This window comes from Lepisma saccharinum, chromosome 30 (genome assembly GCF_977018435.1).
Source record: "Lepisma saccharinum chromosome 30, izLepSacc3.1, whole genome shotgun sequence".
In the NCBI taxonomy this organism is placed as follows: Eukaryota; Metazoa; Arthropoda; class Insecta; order Zygentoma; family Lepismatidae; genus Lepisma; species Lepisma saccharinum.
Window position 1 is genome coordinate 37,901,194 of NC_139258.1, and position 22,974 is coordinate 37,924,167.

The window sequence follows — 22,974 nt, forward strand, 5'->3', positions numbered from 1 at the left end:
TGGCTATCGAGTTTTTAATTGTGTGTGTGACATGAGGACCCCAATGTAGATTCTCGTCCAATATTATGCCAAGGTTGCGTGCTGTTTCTACTTTCTGTATTTTGGAATTATTCAGTGCAGGGAGGGGGAGTTTTAATTGTTCTAACTTTTTGAGGTTACTCGTTGTGCCTAAAGTTAAAATGTAAGACTTGGATGAATTCAATTTGAGTGCATTACATTCAGACCATTTAGATATTGAATTGAGGTCCTGTTGCAATGCTTCTAGGGCCATTACACTGTTTCTTAATGGTGTTTGTATATATATTTGCGTGTCATCCGCATACTGGTGGTATTTGCAGTGTTTTAGAGCATCATTAAAATCTTTGATGTATAGCGAAAATCGGATAGGTCCTAGAATACTTCCTTGTGGTACTCCTTGTTTGATATCAAGCCATTTAGACATGCACGATTTATTATCATGTACTAATTTTACACATTGTTGTCTGTTCGTTAGATAAGACCGAAACCATAACAATTCTTTATTTTTTATGCCGATAGATTTCAATTTCTCTGCCAAGAGGTTGTGGTTTATGGAGTCAAATGCCTTGGTGTAATCAAGGAGTACCAGGAATGAAATGTTACCATTATCCATCCCCTTGGCTATGTCATCAATAACGCTAACTAAAGTCGTTACCGTACTGTGCTGTTTTCTGAAGCCTGATTGATGTGGAGAATAGTGGTCATGCAACATCAGATGGTCTACTAATTGTTCTTTTACTATGCGTTCTATAACTTTAGACATAATTGGTAGTACGCTTATTGGTCTTAGATCTTTAACATCAAGGGAAACAGTGGTTTTCGGTACGGGCGTCACTACAGACTTTTTCCAATCTTCGGGAAATATCCCTTGCGATAGAGAGCAGTTTAAGATGTGAGTTAGGCTCTGTAGGCAATGCGGGATGCAGAGTCTCGACATTTTTAGACTGATGCCATCATGACCCTTGGCATTGGAATGTAGTTTTTTGACCTCTTTCAACCTCTTCATGACACTTGTACAAACCACCAACGTCGTTTTGCGATAATGCAGGGTGCAAGTTTAGAGGTGCACAATTTTCGAAAGAAAGCACGCGTCCTATTTTTCTATTACATCTCGAGGCATTGGTGTACACATGGGGGAGCTGATGAGGCTACAACTCTCCCGAAACTTTGAGAAAAACAAAATTTTGAAATGAAATCTGTAAAGAACTCGGGGAAAAAAACAAATTGGTAAGTGCAACCCCCACACCCCCTAAAATGACCCTAGATACCATTTCTCTCTCTGAACAACTTTAAAAAGGAATCCCAAAAGTGGTAATTACCAAATATTTTATATTGTCTCTCTCCACCTCCCCTCCGAAAGAAACTCCTGCGTACGTTTGTGTCTGGAGGAGAGTTACAAATCACTCGCGTAATGTAAAGTGCTGCTTGAGCTGGAATACTGCTAGAATTTAAATTTGAAAATAATTTCAATGTTAAAGGCGTCATCATTATTACTATTATTATATTATTAATATGATTTTGTAACGTCCTATTTTGTTATCATCACGTCCCTGCCTAAATTCGCAGCCAGAAATACGATTGATTGATTGAGTTATTGTTTAAAGTCCACTTTATGGGGACTGGACCTGCAGTTTAAAGTGGGGTCCGAACTACTATGTGCCTCCACAGGGTATCGAACCCGGGACCCTTTAATTACAAGGCAACGACGCTACCACTGCGCCATCGAGGAGGCCCAGAAATACGAATAAAACGCGATCTTCTATCTTCAGGAAAGCAACGTCTTGACAAGGCACAAGGCGGTCCTAAGACCAGCACAAAGCTTGAATGGAGACAATACAACAAGCTTGTTCAACAAATGTTGGCGCGAAGGTTGCGGACAACCAAAGGCGGCACTGCGTCCCAAATACTCTCTGAACTGCCTGTCATAAAATATTCCTACGAGAGGACAGTCGTCACCTGTCGAACCTGACAAATTGCAAGGAGTGGTCTTTCTTGCTTTAAGGGAACAAGGAAAAGATGGAGAAGATAAAAGGAAGGAAATGACAATCAAATGGTAGAGAAGACTTATCCCTGGGTTGTACCCCTGCTGTTTGAGAGCACAGTTTCTGAAAGGCAATACGCAAATATGGTTAAATTTTCCCTTCCCCAGTAAATCTTTGTTTCCGATTCATTTTGTTCATTCTGCTAGTTTTTGCTTCTATCCAGGGTGCCAAGTACCAGAACGGTCCAATGACCTCGGTACCGTCGAGCAAGGAATAACTTGAGTGAGGAGGCAGGAGGGCTTTGGGGGAGGGAGGCGGGGCAGATGTAAAAGGACGAAGAAAATGTAGCAGTTTACTTACATGATGACTCGTGAAAGTAAAATTGTTATTGCTTGCTTGAAAGAATGAATCGTTGTACTGATTTTTGCATGTCTCAGCAGAGAGGAATTTTCAAAAACATCTCTCCTCTGAAAGTGCTAAGCAGATTTCGTAAATTCTGAAAAATGAATATGTGTAAGATTTCATCTGTAGGTTTGTTTGTTTGATTTGTTGTCTTCACTCTATGCACAGAAATGCTAATCAGGACTGGACCTACAGTTTAAAGTGGGATCCGAACCACTGTGCCATTATCTCCACCGGATATCGAACCAGGGACCCCTTGATTACAAGGCGACGACCTTACCACTACACCATCGGCGAGGCTCTTTCACCTGTAGGTTTGGAAGAATCCTCACGATGGTAGCATTTGTAGCTGTGTAGAAAATAAATGTAGTAGTTTTGTCTTTCCGGAAACTTAATATCACATATCTTGACAGACAATAATGCAATCCACAGGAGGATTCTCCAGAATAGCTAAATAGGAAAAATCCTGCACAGAATAATTTATCAGATGTCAAGAAATCAGCTTAGCACTTCCACAGAAGTTTCGATAAAAAAGAAGAAGTTGTCATTGAGACAGGCAGAAAGTAAAATACATTAAGAAAACTGTAAAGTAATAGTTTAACAATAGTACTTTCATAAATTGATTTGCTTCCTGAAAATTCTTGAACTCTAATGTTTATTTGACCTCCAGTATTCACATATTTATTATATACACTTCGTAGTAGTTTTATATACCAATGCACTGTATATGTAGCAATATTATAATGTAATATAATGTACATATAAAACATTATATATATGTGTGTGTGTGTGGGGGGGGGGGGGGTGGGTGTGCGTGCGCGTGCGCGCGCGCGCGCATCACACAGAGTTGTTTAACTTTACTGTCTGGTAATATTTGCATAGGAGATAAATTATATAGTGGTTTGCGTCGAAATAGAATTCCATTCCCTACATCTCTTACTGCCCTGCTCACGGACCCTACTCCTCCCACCATATGGCTTCTTTATGGATATGCAAGAAGATGTAATTTGACGATCTAACGAACAGTATAAATAAATATCAATAGATGTTTTTTTTTTCATTCTTGTGAAATATAAGTGAATAGCGAACTAAATACTTTTTTTAAAAAAAACAAAAAAACTCAGGAAGATGACTAAAATCGACTACCAGTTGATAGGGTCAGAAAAAGAAGAAGAAGAAGAAGAATATTTGCATAGGAACAAATTTTAGATTTGCCCCCCCGAACTGATCAACCTAGCTACGTCCCTGAATAACTCTCATGCAGAATATGACGAGTATAGCTCGACCACAAGGAAAAAAACCTTCCCTCAAAAGCGTTCGCGCATCTTCCCTGCCGTTATTTGTGCTCGGGGCAGTGTTGCCAGGTCAGACTTGAAAAAATCGGGAGATTGTTCCTTGGGAAACCAGAACATCTGCTACAAAATCCGTTGATCTAATAGTAGCGGATGAACGACCTTCTCGGCGGCGGCATAAGCGTGCACACTATGGGGCAAGAGGATGTCTGCAGATTTTTTCCAGCGAAGGGGAAACAATGTATTTTTATCAGGCGGGTAAACGAGGCATATTACCCCGTATAATGTTGCCCTCTCAGAAAACACCACTTGAGTTTGAAATTATCACGTTCCTACATCCCTATTATAATAATGGATGTAAATTACTGTAACTGAAATCAACTCATACGTCTGAAATAATAAGTACTTTTATGTCAACATTCATTTTCCTGAAGGGGAGGGGGTGGCGACCATCCTTGCACTTCCTTCTGGACGTCCATGCCGCTTTATAATTTTGTAGAAAATTAAGTATTTAAGTATAGAATAGTATATTAAGGATAGAAAATTAAGTATTTTCAAGCCGATGAAAGTTGGAAGCAGCTACGGAGGAGGGGGTGCATTATTTCCTTTGTAATTGAACTATGCCGCTTCGTTCTCTAGCAAATTTCTTGTTATTAACACTCACATGCTTTATTCGTCAGTTATGCTGCCTCTATGTTGCTGCATTTAATATATAATAGACACACACACACACAATCCATATACAAAATAATTTGCCCACGCTACGAAGTCAGTATTTCTACTTAGTAAGTCAAGGATGTTTCACTGTGTTTGTGTCACTTCATTCATTTCATCAGTTTTTCATTCATCCGTAGAGGCACAAAAGCGACGTAAAATAATTAAAATAGAAATAGATTTTCAGGTGGGATAAAATACAAGCATCTAAAAATAGTAATGTACATGGACGTCCGCAGGATTTTTTCCAGGCAGGGGCAAGGAAGGTATTTTTTTCTGAGGGGGCAAAGAAGGCACATTTTCTCCAATAATAGTGTAGTTCCCTCAAAAAACATTGCTTAAATTTCAATGTATCATATTCATGCAATAATTAACACACATTATTGCAGCTGAAATAATATATGTGAAAAATATATAATTTTCGGTTGACTTTCATTTTCCAGGGGGGCCACGCCCCCCCCCCCTTCGGGACGCCCATGGTAATGTAGTAATAGTAATAAAATAATAATAATGTCCTAGCACATCGTTTGGCATAATTTCACAGTTCAAACAGCACTTTTCATGGCTTAGTGGAGTTCCACTCTCCCTCCATGTTCAAGTAACGTGACAGGCCGTCGGAGGTGCCATAGCAATAGTTTATTATGGAATCCTACCGAGAAATCAATAGGTCTGGCAACACTGACGTTGGCCTCTCTGAAGGCTCCTTCCCAAAGAGAATCTTTTTGCTCCTTCCTCCTGTCTTTTCCCCCACCCGCCAGCGCGATGGGGTCTGCGCATCATGAACACCGCAGCCTCTTTAAACTTGAGGGACTCCATCTGTGGTGGTTTTCTTGGTAATTGATGCCAGAAGTGATGTGAGATCCTTGAAGTCGGTTTGCTGCATGCGTGTTACATGAAATTTCTTCTTTCTGTTTGCACTGCTGATCACGTCTGCCCATTCATCTGTTGTATATTGTATATTATAGGAAAATGTGAATGGCCTCCTGGAAGATTGTCCCTTTGTGTAGGAACGTTTCGTATTCTAAATTCTAATATTTTGCATGAGGTATGTGTTCAAAATTTCCCGAAGCTCTGGAAATCTCGAATTCTACACGTCATTTTCACTTTAAGTGATTGTTTTCGCATTTCTGGTACAAAAACGAACAATTTTCGATAAGTTCCAGACATTTACAATGCAGAAAAGGTCGAGATTAACGACTTTTGAAAATGGTCATTCGGTAGTTATTTCCAAACTTTTCGGGGTCCCGGAAAGTTGGGAATTTATTTCCCGAATTCGGGATCGGGACGGGGATTTTTTTCCCGATCCCGGTTCCGACTTTCCGGGATCCCGCACACCCCTAATTTTGATCAATGAGCAAAGAGTGTCGAGTAAATGATCTGTCTGCTCAACGAGCGAAAATCTTGCTCAGCGAGCGTCGCTCAGATACCTGATGGGTGGTTGTGGTACAGGGACAACGTAGTTAGTAATAAGGTGTGTTTTATACAGCGTATATGATACACTTGAATCCAAATATGAAAAAAAAAAAATCAGTGAAACGTATCAACATTTTCGTGGGTCCCAAAATGAATAGTGCAACATTATGCATAAAATACAAAATCAGTACCACTGGCTAAAATTAATGTAAAGTTGATAGGGCCACGAAGAAGAAGAATATCGTTAATAGGGTCATATAAATGAATAAGAAACTACTCAATGGTCGTGGCCTGGCAACATTGCTGAGAGAGAGAAAGTACTCGGTTTTCCATTGTTTTACAGCACACATTTTATCTGCCCGAATTGCTGTATTCGTTTTGTAGTGTGGAAAAACAGCTGTCAGAAGAAAAAAGTGTGTAGAAATTATTCACTTGTTCGTAAAGGATCAGTCTGTACGTCGTGGACAAAGGTAACTTTCTCGATCACACTTTAAACTGTAGGTCCTGTCATGTTCCCGAAGTTCTATTTACTGGTCCTGTCCCAATTAGCCTTATTATGCATGAAGTGGACTTAAAACACCAACTCAATCAATCAATCGTCGTGTTGATTTTATTTGTAATTAATGCAATTTCTCCCAATGTATAGGTTTGTACTGATATTTGGCATCTACCTTGATTCACTTTCACTAGGCTACATGAACTTTGAATACAACCATACCTGGCAGATGTTTCATTTAACTACAGCTCGTGTTTAATGTACCTTTCACGTTATGCGTTATTTGCACCCCCAATTCCAGAAAGATGAACTTCATTATAATGGCGAAGAAGCTTGCTTTACCTCTGCTTTATGCATATATAAGCTAATCGGGACTGGAACTACATTTTAAAGTGTGATCCAACCACCATGTGCCTCCACTGAATGAATTTAATTATACAATTTAACATTGTATATAAACTATAAACCTAGCTTTTGTGTTAGTCAGACCAAGTCTCATGAATCATCATTGTGTATTTTTTAAAGCATACATGTTCCCTTGCAAACTATTTGTTTTTTATGCTGCTTGTTAGATTAGGAAGTTATGTCCCATGTCTCTTCTAGAAAATAATCAGAAATGTCCATAGTGTGTTTGAGTGAGGTATTTCGCTTAACTGCCCTCAATAATAATAACGGAGTGCGTATCTTCACCAGGGTAAGAATTGACAATATAGAGAAAGTCTCCAATTTTGTTAATTTTCGGTATACTAACTAATTTTGGCCTCCTAATTACGAATCTGTTGTAAAAAACAGGGGGTCAGGTACTATTATCGTATGGGTGAAACACCTACGAATCATATATTTCGGACTTCTTTACATTGCTAACGTGTTGCGGAACATTTCTTAAGGCGAAATAATGCATTTCTAACTAAGATAATGTTTATTTTCTCTATTTACGAGTACTTACTGTTACTTGTTGTTTCGAATCTGTAACACATTATGGCCGTCATAGCATACAGGTTTAGGGGGCGTTCTGAGAGTGTTTTGTCGATTTATGCAGTGGTGCAACCTCGTTCACCGGAAAATTTCTACTTTCGTGCCCCTATTTGAAATTATGCTAATACGTCGCATTTACGTGTAGAACTTGTAAAATAACCTTGCGATTTAGCACGTTCATTGTCCATACACAGCAATTCGGAACCATCTTTCTTTCGCAATTCGTTAATGCTCTTCCTTTACGCACAACACTCTTGCAACCTTGAATATTGACGTTAGACGAGGAATGCCTACGTGGTTAGGTTAGGCCTGTTAGGTTAGGTTCCATTAGCATAAATACGAAGAAAAAATAATATTTTCGCTAACAGACGCGTTACCTTTGTATTGCCTAACATGAAAAAGGTCTCTCCTGTGACGTCAGAACACAATGTTGCTAGAGTTTGTGCGATAAGTGACACCCATTCGGGTCGGAACCATCTTTCTTTCGAAATTTGTTAATGCTCTTCCTTTACGCACAACCATCTTGCAACCTTGAATATTGACGTCAGACGAGGAATGCCTACGTGGTTAGGTTAGGCCTGTTGGGTTAGGTTCCATTAGCATAGATACAAAGAAAAAATATTATTTTTGCTAAGAGACGCGTTAGCTTGTATTGCCTAACATGAAAGATCTTTCCTGTGACGTCAGAACACAATGTTGCTACAGTGTTGTGCGATAAGTGACACCCATTTGGGTCGGAACCATCTTTCTTTCGTAATTCGTTAATTCTCTTCCTTTACGCACAACAATCTTGCAACCTTGAATATTGACGTCAGACGAGGAATGCCTACGTGGTTAGGTTAGACCTGTTAGGTTAGGTTCCATTAGCATAAATACAAAGAAAAATTGTGTGACGTCCGAACACAATGTTGCTACAATGTTGTGCGATAAGTGACACCCATTCGGGAAAAATGGCTTGTTCCGAACTCGACAGGTGGTTCTAGTGAAAACACGGCGAGGCTGAAACACTGGCTACGGGGTTGCATCGTCTTAACACACGGAACATTGCACTCTCATGCAAAAAGCAAATGGCGGGAGCAGAAACAGGGTGTCGGACAGAGATTTTCGCAGAAAACAAAACGCATTCACATTAAAATGGATCAAATCTACATTCAGGAACTTCCAAAACGCTCAAGAAAATGATTTCCGTAAGTACTTTCTCCTGTAAATTTGAAGGAAATTTCAAGGAATCCGTTTTACCCATACGATAATGTTACCTTTTTTTTTTTTACAACAGATTCGTGATTTGGAGGCCAAAATTAGTTAGTATACCGAAAATTAACAAAATTGGAGACTTTCTCTATATTGTCAATTCGCTCCCTTCACCAGATGATGGAGTTAGATTTGAGCTATTTTCACCAGATTTTAAAGTGTATGTGCATGATCCACAACCTGACCTACCCTTGCCTATTACACGGATGTGTGTGACGCTTACATTGGTTTGCATTTATTTTCGTGCAGGAGACAAGTACTTTTTTCTGTACACAATGGAGTTAGAAAAATACCGAAAGGTGTTTTAATTTGAACTAGTGCTGCTAATATGTTCCATGACATAAGTATGAAGTTCTATTACATTCCTAAGTGCTTCTTTTGTTAGGTTAGGCAGGTCAGGTTTAGGGCCGTTACCATTAAGATTACTTCTGTAAATACTTCCCAACACCTGAACATCTAATTTGTGGTCTACATCACTTTCTGCTATTCTCACTACCTGGTGACAGGGTCATTCCATGTCAAATCATCCAATTTTAAAATAATTGGTTGCATGATCATTTTAGAATTTTTTTTTAGTATATACGTTTGTACATGTTTCAGTACCAGTTAGATATAGTGAAAACACATTTAACTCGTTTATTTCCGAATTATTTACATTTGTACTTACCTTATATGCATAGCGGAACATTTTTCAATTTGGAGTTGTTTTTTTCACTGAAAAAGGCGTAATTTTCATATTACAAGTATTTATTGGTCGTTACTAATTCACTTTCATTACACACAATATGGTGGGCAAATCTTGACTCACGTTGTCTATCGTCAGCTGATATGCAGTGTTTCCAAACTTATGAACCAGAAAATGCCGCACAAACTTCACAAAAGGTTTTTAAGCGAAAATTGATCCACAAACCATTCACAGAAGGGTAGGTTCAGTTAGGTTAGGCAAACATAGAAAATTAGACACGTCATCTTGTAAAACTACCGCGTGGTTGCTACACTAACACTTATTAACCAAAAAATGATGGTTTTTAGGCTAACGTTGATCACAAACCATTCACAGAAGGTTAAGTTAGGTTAGCCAAACATAGAATACTAATTGAAAAAAAAAAACCTCTCTCTCACGTCATCTTGTAAAACTACCGCGTGGTTGCTACACTGACGGGGGGGTTACATATTCGAACGCACGGAACATTTGTTTCACGTTGTCGACAGTAATGGTGGCACGAGCTATCGTGCAACGGAGATACATTAATGTCACAAAATGACATTATTTACCAGCCGAATAAGTTGCACGAATGGAAAAAAAAACACTATTCCCAGCTTCCAAAAGTCCGCAGGAGCTCAATTCCGTAAGTACTTCCCCGTCATTTCTCCTGTAAATTTGAAGAAATCTGTTTTCACTATATCTAACTGTTATCCATGTTCCTAGATATCAAAAACAATGTTCAAAAAAATTATTGTCTTTAGTTCTCCTGGGGCAGCCATTTTTCAACTTGCCACATGGCTTTTTTTGCTCATGTAGCACTTTTCAGAGACCTTAATATAAAAAAAAAACATTAGAGCTAGAGACAGACCTGAAAGGAAAATTAATTTTTTAGATAATGAAGTGTACTTTCTATGATATTCAAGGATGTTTTGCTTAAAGTTGCATCGTAAGTACCAAAAAATTATGGTGGAAATTGGGGTAACAATAGTTAAAAAATTATTTTTAAGCCCAATTTTTTCAATGAAGTGGTTTAGTCTAAGGCTTGATTTTTTGTAGCGAATTTACCGGACCCCTCCCCGATTTTTGTAATATTTCGCATACTGACTAATTGAGGCCTTCTAATCACGAATTTGAAGTTAAAATTTGGGGTCACGTGTAGAAATTGCAAAATAAGCGAAAATTATGTGTTTCCAATACTTAAAAAATGAAATATACATTCCTTGATATTATAACGATCCCAAATTTTAACTATGCTTGCCTAAAGTAACGTAACCTTACCGTGAATGGTTCGTGGGGCTATTCGTCAATGGTGTGTGGGGCTACCCATGCATGGTTTTATGACCCCAAATTTTAACTATGTTTGCTAACCTAACCTTACAGTGGGCCTATCCATGGTTTGACCCTAATTGTGAAAACGAACCGATAAAAAAAATCTTATTTTTGTAGCACTTTAACGGCAAACATTCATCATCGAGGATGCCATTTTCATATCCTGCAATTTTACGATCGATACATTGTTGCCAAACTTACCTGTAATCAAATTAGTCCACATGTTCTTCTACATCGTGATTGTCACTTTCTTCTTCTTCGTCATCCTCGACGCATAAAGTGTATTAATTAGCCCATGGCCATCCTCCTCCACTCTCCACCTAACAATCTGTACAACATTAACAACTTTTTTATTGTTCTTTTCCGCCATTCTTACATGGTCCATGCTCTCCAAGTATGAAATCGACACTGTGGCAATGCTGTAGACAGCATAACTAATTGTGAACGCCAATTGTTCATATCAACAAATATTGCTACCATACTTGTATACGGAGAATCATTGCGAGAATTCAAAATCTTATTTTACAACTTCTACATGTTAATGAACAATTTCTTCACCTCACGCCAACATGTTAATCTGAGATAAATCATCGCGACTAATTATTTCGTGAATATAAGACGTAGCATAGAAATTACAGAAGGCATATTGATTTAACTGGTATAAGGCGTACTTGACACTTTTTTGCCTAACCATATGATGCAAATTGATTTTAAAAATTCCCTTACTTAACTTTTTCTTTAAGTGGTACTTCTGAAGATCTCAACATACTTTACCATAAAAAACCTTTTTCAATGGTTTTTGCATATTGTCACCTGTAGTCTTGACCTAAGTGTTTTATCATTTTCACTAAGTTTGTTAAGATTAATTAAGTATTTGGTAACCTTACCAAACCTTACCAAGGCAAAGGAAGAATGACAATAGAGATTGTCCATGCCCAGATCAATTCCAGGCTTGCCTCACATCCTATCAAAACATGTCTCTGAATCTTCAGCTGCGCATGACTCACATCTACTTCAACGAATATTTAAAAAATTTTTTAAAAAATCTGGATAATAAAGGAAACAAAAAATAATATATTCTATACGACGCACTGTTTTAGAAGCGATATCGGGCAGAGTTATGGAGAGCGTGTCATTGGTGACCAGCCAATAGCAGGAGTGCAACGTTGTACAGTTAGAAAACTGCAGTGAGCAAGTTAAGCGCCATGTTCTGTAATTTTTTTTGTGCGCAAGAAGTTTTTTATAAAACTCGTCACTTTAAGGTTCGTCATTGCATGGGACACAATATTATGAACATGACTGTCCAAGTCCCATGCATTTCCGTCGCCTACAGCCGGAGATATCGTTTCTCGAAGAAACAAGGGAAACAGCGCGTCTCTACACACACACAATGACCCTTAGTTTTCCTTCAGTGTTCCGTCTGCTTTTTTTATTTGCCACCTTGTTAATCCCGCTGAGTTGTGTCTTGGTAAAGCTATGGGTGTCAAATTTGGCTGAATATGAACAATGGCCCTTCATTGTCGTGGGCATTTACAAACATTGCGAATCTGAGTTACTTTCAGTTCAGCGTTCTCGTAACAAGGGCGGTGTAAGATAATTGTACTTGTACGCCACGAAGAACAGTTGTGAGACGATTCAATATGGCCCTTAGTGATTGATTAAATGTTGGTTTATTTTACTTCGCTTTTCTGCTACCTTTGGCTAATCGCAAAGATGAGTATGGATGATTATATGATGAAATTGTTGAATGGACACTTACAAACACCTATGCCCAGGCCAGGATTCGAACCCGTGACCCCTGGCGTCGTAGCGTGCTGTGAAGTCCAGCCCTTATGTTCGATAGTATGCAAAAGTGTGTGTTCCGCGACTGTTACTTAATAATTTCGCACTGGCCCCCATGGTGGAGGAGTTAGCATATCGCACTATGATGCCAGGGATCCCGGGTTTAAATCCCGGCCTGGACATGGATCTTGTGAATGTCCATTCATCAATTTCATCATATCATCGCTCATTCCCATCTTCGCAATTAGCCATAAGTGACAGAAAAGTTAAATAAAATAAAGTAAATCAAATCAAATTAATAACGTCGCACTCGAAACCTATTACAAGTAGTACAGCCACCAAGGGTAAAATATTACGTTCACAAGACAGAAATTTAGTGAATTTTCCAAGGAATTGGCATCGGAAGAAGTGCATGCTGAAACAATGTTTTCTCCGAGTTGAGAACTTACGGCTAAAGCGTGTGGTGTCTGTGCGCATACTGTGTTGCGTATTATAAAACTGGGTAACGTATCTACCACAAAAATCGGTGAACCCCTATTCAAATCTTCTGGGAAACATGCCAGAAACAGAAACAAGAGTGATGATGATGGTCTTACAGTTCCTCTATAATAAATACCTTCAAACTTTTTCAGGTACGAGTTTCTCTTATATGCTGCAGTGATATGATATAATCCTGTGTAGAATTCTTTACTATATACTAGTATTTCATTTTACTCAAATATCACGTGCATGCATTATATATAAAAAGCTGAATATTGGACACGGCGAAATCGCTGCGTATTGGCTGAACTCATGTTCCTTCTAAAAGCATACGCCGTATACCAGCTGTGACCCTCCAAAATAAATAGCCTACTTTCAGTGGACTGCCCAATGAGGGATTGGTGGGGGTCATAACCCAATATCTTTGGCCTAGTATTCCATAAACAATTACGTCAAAGGCAGGATAATGTTGCAAAAAAAAAAATACCAAACTGGTCGTGGGTACCTAATAAATCAAAACTTTTGCAATGAGATTTCGCAGATTTTCAATTGTCATACCTTGTAATTTCAATTTCTGGTAAGTCAAGTATAAAAACCTTATGTTACTATATTTTCTGAGGCTTTATTTAACCAAATTTAAAAATGAAAAAGAAAAGACTTCATTTAAGTATGGGATGTAGTTTAGCCTTACTTTGCAACGTCAGAAATTAGGTGACATACATTACCTCATATTGATCAAAACGAGTTGAATCTAAAAGTTGATATTTTTACTGTGAGTTAGGTTCATGCCAAATTTCAGAATTTTTCAAGAGGACCCATCTGAGATATTGAACCCCGAAAACTGTCAAAATTCAATGAACGTTCAATGAATGTTTGAGCGCATGCTGTAAAAAAGGGTTTGCATTTCTAAGCACTGATATTTTATTTACAGACACCCTGCAGGCAGGTCTACACATGAAAGAAAAATCAAGCCTAGACTCAACTCCTTAATTGAAAAAATTGGGCTTAAAAATCCAATTTTTTAACTATTGTTACCCCAATTTCCACCATAATTTTCGTACTTACGATGTAATTTTAAGCATAACATCCTTGAATATCATAGAAAGTATACTTCATTAGCTAGAAAATGAATTTCGTTTTAGGTCTCTAGCTCTAATGGTTTTCGAGATATTAAGGTTTCTGAAAAGTGCTACATGACCAAAAAAAGCCATGCGCCATGTTGGAAAAATGGCTGCCCCAGGAGAACTAAAGATAATATTTTTTTTTGAACATTGTTTTTGATATCTAGAAACATGATTTTTTTTCTAAAGTTGTCATGCAACCACCATTGTATGTTTTGGCATGGAATTACCGGACAGTAATAGTCGCACTCATTTTAAATTTATAGTAAGTTCGGCAACCTGCCAAGTAATATAATAAAATAAGAGACAATGTTACAGTATGATTCAGGAAATTACTTTTGTTGGTGAATGTAGCCACAAATACTGATATCAGGGCCCAAGTTCCTTTTGTTTTATTGCAATTTCAACATGCTACGTATGCAATTTTTAGATGGTTCGATTTCGATTTAATTCTGTGAACACATACTGTGGAGTTCTAGCGATTACTTACTGCTTGTTTCCTTGACACTGGTTTTTCACTTCCATATACTTCTATATAACTCTGTAATTGTCCAACAACCTTTTGTTTACTATTGTCTCAGTTATAAAGTAGTCCTACCTAGATAACGTGTACAGCGTTGCTAGCTGTCTGGAAAACAGGGAATTTGTCTTGTCAGAGGAAAATCAGGGAATTTTGCTGATCATCTGGAATTTACGTTCATTTTGGAGTTTGCAGGAGAAAAAGTTGGAAAATGAACAAGGAGTTCACTTTGACTTCTGTATTTGGTTCTTGTGATTCCACTCCCAAATAATATTCACTTCAGATACTTGTTTCTTTCATTCTTATGATTCTGTCTTGTGCAAAATTATGGTTCCTTCGAATTTCTGTAATAAATTTTCACTTTTATGATTCACTAATTTTAGAAAGAATATCAAAGTAAAATTTGCGGTTCAGATATCTGATTGACAATATGATCATATTTATCGGAAAGGTTGGTGGTCTATTATTTTATAGATCTTGGTCTTGTTGGCATTTCCTATAGAATTCCTATATGCAACAAAAATTTCTCCAGCATTTTCTACAACACTATAAATCAGTTTTTATATTGTGGAGATCTGTTATGGTGAAATAATGTACCTCTGTTACCTTAGCCTGAAGGCTAGGTATAACTTGACAAGTTTAAAATCAAGACGCTGCAAATAGCTGTTGCGCAGCTCACACCGCATTTGCCCACTTCATTCTTGGCAGCGACGTTGGTTCACAGTGTTGAATGGTCTGAGGATTTTCAACGAAATTTGTATTTGCTTTTACCTGGGCTGTTTTCTACCTGTCAGAGTTCAGAACTTCAGCTCACCTTTCGCCAACGACTCATTTTTTTCTTTTAAAACTTGAACTCCCCAATGGCGCAGTGGTAGCGTTGTCGCCTTGTAACCAAAGGATCCCGGGTTCGATTCCCGGTGGAGGCACATAGTGGTTCGGATCCCACTTTAAACTGTAGGTCCAGTCCTGATTAGCCTTACTGTGCATAAAGTGGACTTACAACAACAAATCACTCCAATCCAATTCTTTTAAAAGTTGAAAAACCATCCATTTAGATACTCCCGTGGTGGCGCTTGTGGACTCGACAACATTATACTTAAGTTATGTAACTCCTTCTGATTTCGCAAATATGTTGTAACATTGTAAACAATTTCTCTGGCCTGTCCGCTAAGGGGCTTTCCAGAGCAGATTGTGGATTTCGTTGGACCTGGCATGATTTGATTTTTGCATTTCAAAAATATGCAGCCAAGAGTAAAGAGCAAGAACATTTCAGTGCTTTAAAAAAGATCACAGGCAAGCATGTTATCAGATTGCCTTCTAGTAGTGATTGCTGTACGATAAGCAAAATACCCCTACCCCACATAGTTTTAATAAAAAGAAACACCACTCGTAGTCTCAAGGCCAGACCAGTACGGAGAAGAATGGTGGGGAGGATGACGTAATAGGAAGTGCTCCGCAGCGATCTGCGCATATCGGGACTTAACTTATTTATTTATTTATTTACTCAGATTTTCAGATACAGTCTTATTTGGCTATTTTACACTGAAACAACATAAAGTAGAAACAAAAAATAACAAATGATAAAAACAATAACAAGATGGGATAGATTTACATATTCTTGGTCAGTAATATACAAAAATTATGTTCTGGAAGGAAAATATCTACATTCAGGGGAAGTTTGTTGTAGATTTCTGGGAGCCTGTAAAACAAGGAGCGTTGTAGAAATGATAGCCTAGTGGGTGGGTTGTGGAAGAGTTGCAGGTTGGGCATTTGCTTTTGGGGTACCCTAAGTGTGAATTTACTGATTAAGAGATCTGTTCTGATTTTGCCATTTATTATCTTGTATAAAAATTTCATGTCAGCTAGATCACGACGAAAGGATGGAGTGTGAATATTCAGAGCAGCCATGGTGTCTGATTTGGAAACATGTCGAAAGGAAGGTATTCTATGGCGAACAATTGCAAGAAAGAAACTGAGAACAGAATCTATTCTTGTGAGTTTGGTTTTTGAGGCCATTGCCCAAATTGGGGAACAGTATTCAAGGATGAAAGATTTAAAGAATAAAGCAAGAGATGATGGGTTTTGAATTTCGCTAAATCTGTATAGAAGACCGAGAAGGTGCATGGCTTTTTTAGTGGTAGCTATAATATGATAATTAAAAGTGAGTTTTTCATCCATGATAATACCTAGGTCCTTTTGGGTAGAAACGTTTTGGATTGGATTGTTTTCAATAGTATAAGTAGACACCACTTTGTTCTTTTTTAGGGAATAAGTAAGGAAAGAGCGTTTCTGAGGGTTTAGTTCTAAATTCCACTGACGACACCACTTAACAAGTTCTGTGAGAGCATTTTGAAAAATCATCATGTTATGATGCGATGAGATCTCCTTAAAGAGTTTACAGTCATCCACAAACAAAGTATATTGATAGGGAGGGAGGACAGTTTTTCAGGGAGGTCGTCAATGTACAGAAGGAATAGGAGCGGCCCTAAGACACTCCCGTGGGGAACTCCAGACAAAACGGGAAGAAAGTTAGAAGAGGTACCTGAAAGCACAACACGTTGTTCACGCTCATGGAGGTAGTTCTGGAGTAAAGAGAGAGATTTGCCATTGATGTTAAATCTGGATGATAATTTATGAAGAAGAAATTTATGATTAATTTTGTCAAAGGCTTTCGAAATGTCCAAATATATAGTGTCAAGTTGGGAGTTATTATCAATAGCTCTGGCGGCATGCGAAAGTACGAGGGTCACTATTTATATTTTGAGCCTTGGCAACACTGATTGAAGTTAGACGCGATTTGACGTTTGCACGGAATCGTCTGGCATTATTGACCATAACGTACTTCAAATGTTTTGTCAATAGCTTCATTTGTGTTGTTTATGTTGCCTTGGAGATTGCGCAACAACAATAAAATTGAATTAACTCGTGAACATTTTTGTGCGATGATTTTTTACGATTTTCGACGTGGATTATCAAGACAAGAGTGCATCGATCAACTTACTTCCACATTTGGCGATGAAGCCCCATCCTTTGCCACTGTGAAACGCTGGTATAACGAATTTAATCGTGGCCGCCATTCGCTCACCGACGAGATTCGCGAAGGTCGTCCAAAATCAGTTGTTGTTCAAGAAAACATTGATGCTGTGCAAAACCTAATACTGCAAGATTGTCATGTGACATACTGTGTGATTGAGGCAACCATAGGCATTAGTTCCACCAGCATATATAAAATATTACATGATCATTTAGCTGTGAGAAAGGTATGTTCTCGTTGGATCCCACACAATTTGACAAAAACTCAAAAAGACGCTCGCGTCAATTGGTGCAAACAAATGCTCAATAAATACAATCGTGGTGCTTCAAAAGACGTATATAAGATTGTAACAGGTGACGAATCATGGATATATGCATATGAGCCGGAACGTAAACAGCAGTCGACTGCATGGGTGTTTCAAGATGAACCCAATCCAACAAAAGTTGTTCGCGCTCGAAGCACATCGAAACAAATGGTCGCCTGTTTTTTTTTTCCGGGAAAACTGGTCATGTGGCAACTGTGCCTTTAGAGGAACGTAGAACGGTCAACTCTGAATGGTACACAACAATTTGTTTGCCAGAGGTCTTCGGTCAAATACGGAAAACAAACAAACGCCGTCGGATCATTCTTCATCAAGACAATGCCAGCTGTCACACATCTCGTCTAACAACCGACTTTATGAACAGTCAAAAAATCGAATTGATGGGTCATCCGCCGTAAAGTCCTGATTTGGCACCCAATGACTTCTTCTTGTTCTCGAATGTCAAGAATAAATTGTGTGGACTACGATTTTCGTCGGCAGGAAGAAGCCGTTGATGCGTTCAAAAACCATATTATGGAGGTGTCTAAAGAAGATTGGAAAAACTGCTTTGACAAATGGTTCGAACGAATGCAAAAGTGTATTGACCATAAAGGAGAATACTTCGAAAAACAATAAAGCAGTTTTCAATGCCAAATTCCTGTTTTTTCATTGTTAGGCTCAAAATATAAATAGTGACCCTCGTAAGACGAAAATAATTGTTAGGCAAGAGGTGCCTGGAAGAAAACCGTGTTGTTCTGTGTTGATATATGGTGACGTAAACTGAAGTAACCTGTTTTTGATGATTTTTTCACAAATAATTGATAGTGGCGACAGAAGTGAGATTGGTCTATAGGATTTGACACATTTGTTATCTCCAGTTTTGTGAATGGGCACATTGTTGGCCCGTTTGAAGTTTTTCGGAAACACACCCTTAGAGAAACATTTGTTGAGTAAGGCAGACAGAGGAAGAGCCAAGGAGTCGGCAGTTTTACGAAGGAATATTGTGGGGATTTCATCTGAACCTAGGGACCGGTGGAGGGGCAATGAAGCAAGAAGGTATTTTACTTCCTCGGTGGATGTTTCGATTGAAGATAGTGTGTGAGGACAGACAGCATTTAAGTGGGGGAGAGGGTCAGGCTATAGGCATGTGATTGTAGCACCCAATACATTTGATGCCGATTGTAATTTTACATTTCACTCTTCAAATTTTCACATGTATTTGTGCATGTAAAATGAAATTTGCTAAAAAATAAAAGTTGTGAAAGTGAATATTCATAATGATTAACGGATTTTATATTTAATTGAAAAACACAAGGTTCCAAAGCAAAAATCATGATAAACATGTCTGGAAAGATTCCATAATAGAAAAATCATAGATACCCTGCATGTGTGAAGTACAAAGAGTTTTCCGGTATCCGTTCACGAAATCTGTTCATTTACTGTGCAGTGTGATGTGTACTTTCTTCTTGCCACCAAAATGTTTGAAGATTTTGTTCAATACATACTTTCGTAGTTAGATTAGGCTGGTCAGGTTTAGTTCTCTTAGCATTAATATAATATCCCTAATGCTTTCTAGAAAAATATTCTAAATTTCTTCTACATTCATTCCCACAAGTCAACGATATTTACTGTCACTTGTATCTACGGAGAAAGCCTTGTCCATGATGAGCTTGCATGCTTGTGTGAGGTATTTTTTTAAAAGTTTTTTTCTCCCAACGTAGGCTAAATTAAGGAAGGTTCAAATTTCATGTGACAATATTGCCAAAAAACTACAATAATTAGTCTTTGTGCTAGGAGAATTTGAAAAAAAAAAATGAAACAATCGGTACCTTTACAGATTTCACCACCTGGTGAAAATAGTCGCGGCCTAATAACAATAATGCTCATGATCCATGTTATACTTTATGGCTGGTGTGAGTAATTTCACTTACACAATATTGACAATGTGCGAAATGTATAATAGCATATGTAGTTAACAAAGAAAATGCTGGTGAAAATAGCTCTCACTACCTGCCGGCAACACAGCAAAACAATCTAGTCATGGTGCTATGCCATGGCCCATGATCCAGTTGCATAATTCCAGTATGATTTATTTATTTATTGTGCTGCACATATTACAATCTACAATAAATTTGATGTTTTGGAAAGTGCTCGTGATGAAGTTGCGACAAACCTAGACGTCCGGAAAAATTGAGGGAATTTTGTCTTGACAGACAATTGTTTCTTTGTGGAGTTGTTGATTAGATGCAGTAAATCTGTCATGTGTTTGCTTTTAAGGAGGTTGTTATGAAGCACTACAGGGGAAGGGCAGAAATGTTTTTAAAAAGACTTGGTGTCAACTTTTTGTGCAAAAACAAGGGATGAAGTCAGGTACGGAGATTAATTCCAGAAGGCAGACAAATTTGATAAACCTCTAAATGTCACATATAAAATACATTCACTTATCATTTTTTTTTGTGTGTGTGTATGAGGGTAGAAAGGAGACGGAGCTGTCTAGCATGGAAGGGGACACCATTCAACAGTTGTTGGACATTTTAGTCTGGCATTTTGTCAAACCTTTGAAGGAACATGGAAATAAATTAGTAGCTTTTATGCTACTCGATCTTTTATTCCCGTCTGACTAATGTTGCACTGTGGCATCCGAAAAATATTGTGTGTATGGTGTTCCCATGGTTGAGTTTTTTCTTGGAGGTGGTGTGCCATTTTGTTGGGACACAATTTTAGGTTCAGTTTATGCATGTAATTTTTTTTCAGGCATCACTGTTCAACATTTTATTCTGCAACTAAGAAGAATCACATGGATTGCGATCTTATGAATCCAATGTTTGTTGGGTGTCCCAGTATGAGATTTGTTTTGGGTATGAAATGTGACTGGTTGTTGTCCTGTCCTGTAGCATGCTGCTTGTACTGTAATTCAGCTGCAAACTAACAACAACCTGTTTACTCATTCTTAAATAAAGATGAGTGTTATATTTTTTTATTATTCTTTTCTCTTAGGATGATGGGCTACAGGGAAGGATTTGTGCAGTGCCCTTATGATCCTGCTCACAGGATCTTAAAGGATAGATTCCAGACGCACCTGGTGAAGTGCAGAAAGGTAAAACTTCTTAAGTGAAGGAAAAATATTAATTGTTGATTACCATGTATGAGGGACGTTCATAAAGTAATTATTATTGCCAAGAAAGAATACAGTAACGTGCACAATATTGTGTGAATAAATCAGTCTTTCTTCACATAAACTCCATCCAGAGTGACACACTTCTCCCATCGATGCCAACTTACAGATGCCGTTGTTGTAGAAGTTCTGAGTCTAGCTGTCCAGGAGGTCATTCGCTGCCGGAATGACGTCGTCATCGAAATGCCTCCCATGAAGGGCTTCTTCATTTATGGAAAGAGTAAGAAGAAGTCAGTGGATGCAAGGTCTGGTAAATGTGGAAGGTGAGGGAGAATTTTGAAACAAAAAGTGAATGCATGAGTCACCATCTCCTGAACAGAATGTCCAAAGGCGTTGTTGTGGATAAGGTGCTCTCTTTTCGTCAGCATTACATTATGTATTATTTTAAATACGGGCCCCTAACTAATGTTCCTGCCTGCTGCATTCATCTTCGTGCAGACTTGTTGCACCACACTGTAACCTTCTACGCCACCTTACCACTGTGTCATATGATGCAGCATGCCCTCCATACACCGCCACAAGTTCATTGTGGATTTCTTTTGCAATTTTTCCTTTCAAAAACTAAAAGCCAATCACACCTCGAACTTCAGCTACTCCACGGGTTGCGCCATCTTGGTTTTCTGTCCCTCTAGCGGTGTTCCGCAGAACTACTATGAGTGGACCAAAGACTTCCCTGCAGTGCAAATTCTTGAAACAAGCTTGCAAAAAATTAGCAAAAATTATTACTTTATGAACGTCTTTCTTTAACACATATTCATTGATTTTTTTCTTTCATTTTTATTGTTTTTATTGCAAATGCATAATTCAGTGGACCCTAGGTTTCCCAACACCTTTTGATTTATTTAAGACTGATGTTTACTGTTGTAGAGAATTTTTGTTTAGAAATATGTGCTTTCTTTTTGGAGGGGAGGGATGGTCCTCATGTATTGTACCCATTGCTTGTTATTCACTGCTTCTTCAAATATCAAAAATGAATAAAGACAAAACGACAAGAAACTCTTATCAGGCAAAATATAATCAGTAGGGGAGAGGGGGGAGAATAAGAAACAGGGGTAATAATAAACTTATTTTTTCTTTTCTTTATTTTTGAAAGTAAAAATTTGAAAATAAATCTCAAGCTAGCCCCATTAATTGTCTATCACTGTAAAAAAAAATAATCAAGAAGATTGCGGTTATGTTTAAGATTATTCCATCATTTGTTTATAATTGTGTGAAACTTTTCCATGGGAAAGTAGTGTTTTCACACAAATATTATTCTCTGTAGTAAATACAGAGTATACATTCTTGATATTTTTGACATGTTTCTGTGGACAAAGGACTTTCTGGTGTATTTTGTTAATTTTCTGTCACAAAAATAAAGAGTGATTATTGTCATGTATCTTATTACCCAAATATGAAAAGCAAATGGGGTAATAGGGTACTGATGTGTTTCCGATTGTTGGGTTGGGAGGGGGACCATAGATTTTTTTCATTACTTTAAACTATAATACTGCAATTGAATGTTTAGTCATCTCATGAAGATCAAGAAGATAGTGAAACAGATACTATGACATCAGCTGGTATGTGGGACGAGTTAGTAAAGTGCAAGAAGACAGCTGCATAATCAAGTTCCTCAAAGAATCTTTGGGTACTTTTAATTGGCCTTCTTATGATGACATACAAAGTGGACATAAAGATTTTATCTTATGTGGCCCTATATCTTTAAACGGAAACGGACCATTTACTTTAAACCGCTCAGACCTAGTTTGAATCAAAATACTGTATGCAGAGAAGAAAAAGGACATTATAAAGTCACAAATATGATTTTCTTATTTAGTCTTTGTTTATTTACTATAAAACCTATTGGAAATAAGTATTTGAAGATGTCAATTGATTTTGCTTTTAAAATATAGAGCTGTATAAAAACTTTTGCCATTACATTTATTTTCATGCATTTTCCTTCCTTTGTAGTAAAAAAATGCAAAAAAAAAACAATATGCACCA

The 22,974-nt window shown here is 37.9% G+C and overlaps 1 protein-coding gene across 1 annotated transcript in view; it reads left to right on the forward strand.

Moving 5' to 3' along the window:
* The first annotated feature begins 6,133 nt into the window (after positions 1-6,133).
* Positions 6,134-22,974, forward strand: part of LOC145981796 (uncharacterized) — a 69,013-nt gene continuing 52,172 nt past the window's right edge. The window contains exons 1-2 of the mRNA XM_083115218.1: positions 6,134-6,291; positions 20,814-20,913. Coding sequence (XP_082971344.1) covers positions 20,815-20,913 — 99 coding nt within the window. The 5' untranslated portion in view covers positions 6,134-6,291; position 20,814. The remainder of the gene's footprint in view (positions 6,292-20,813; positions 20,914-22,974) is intronic.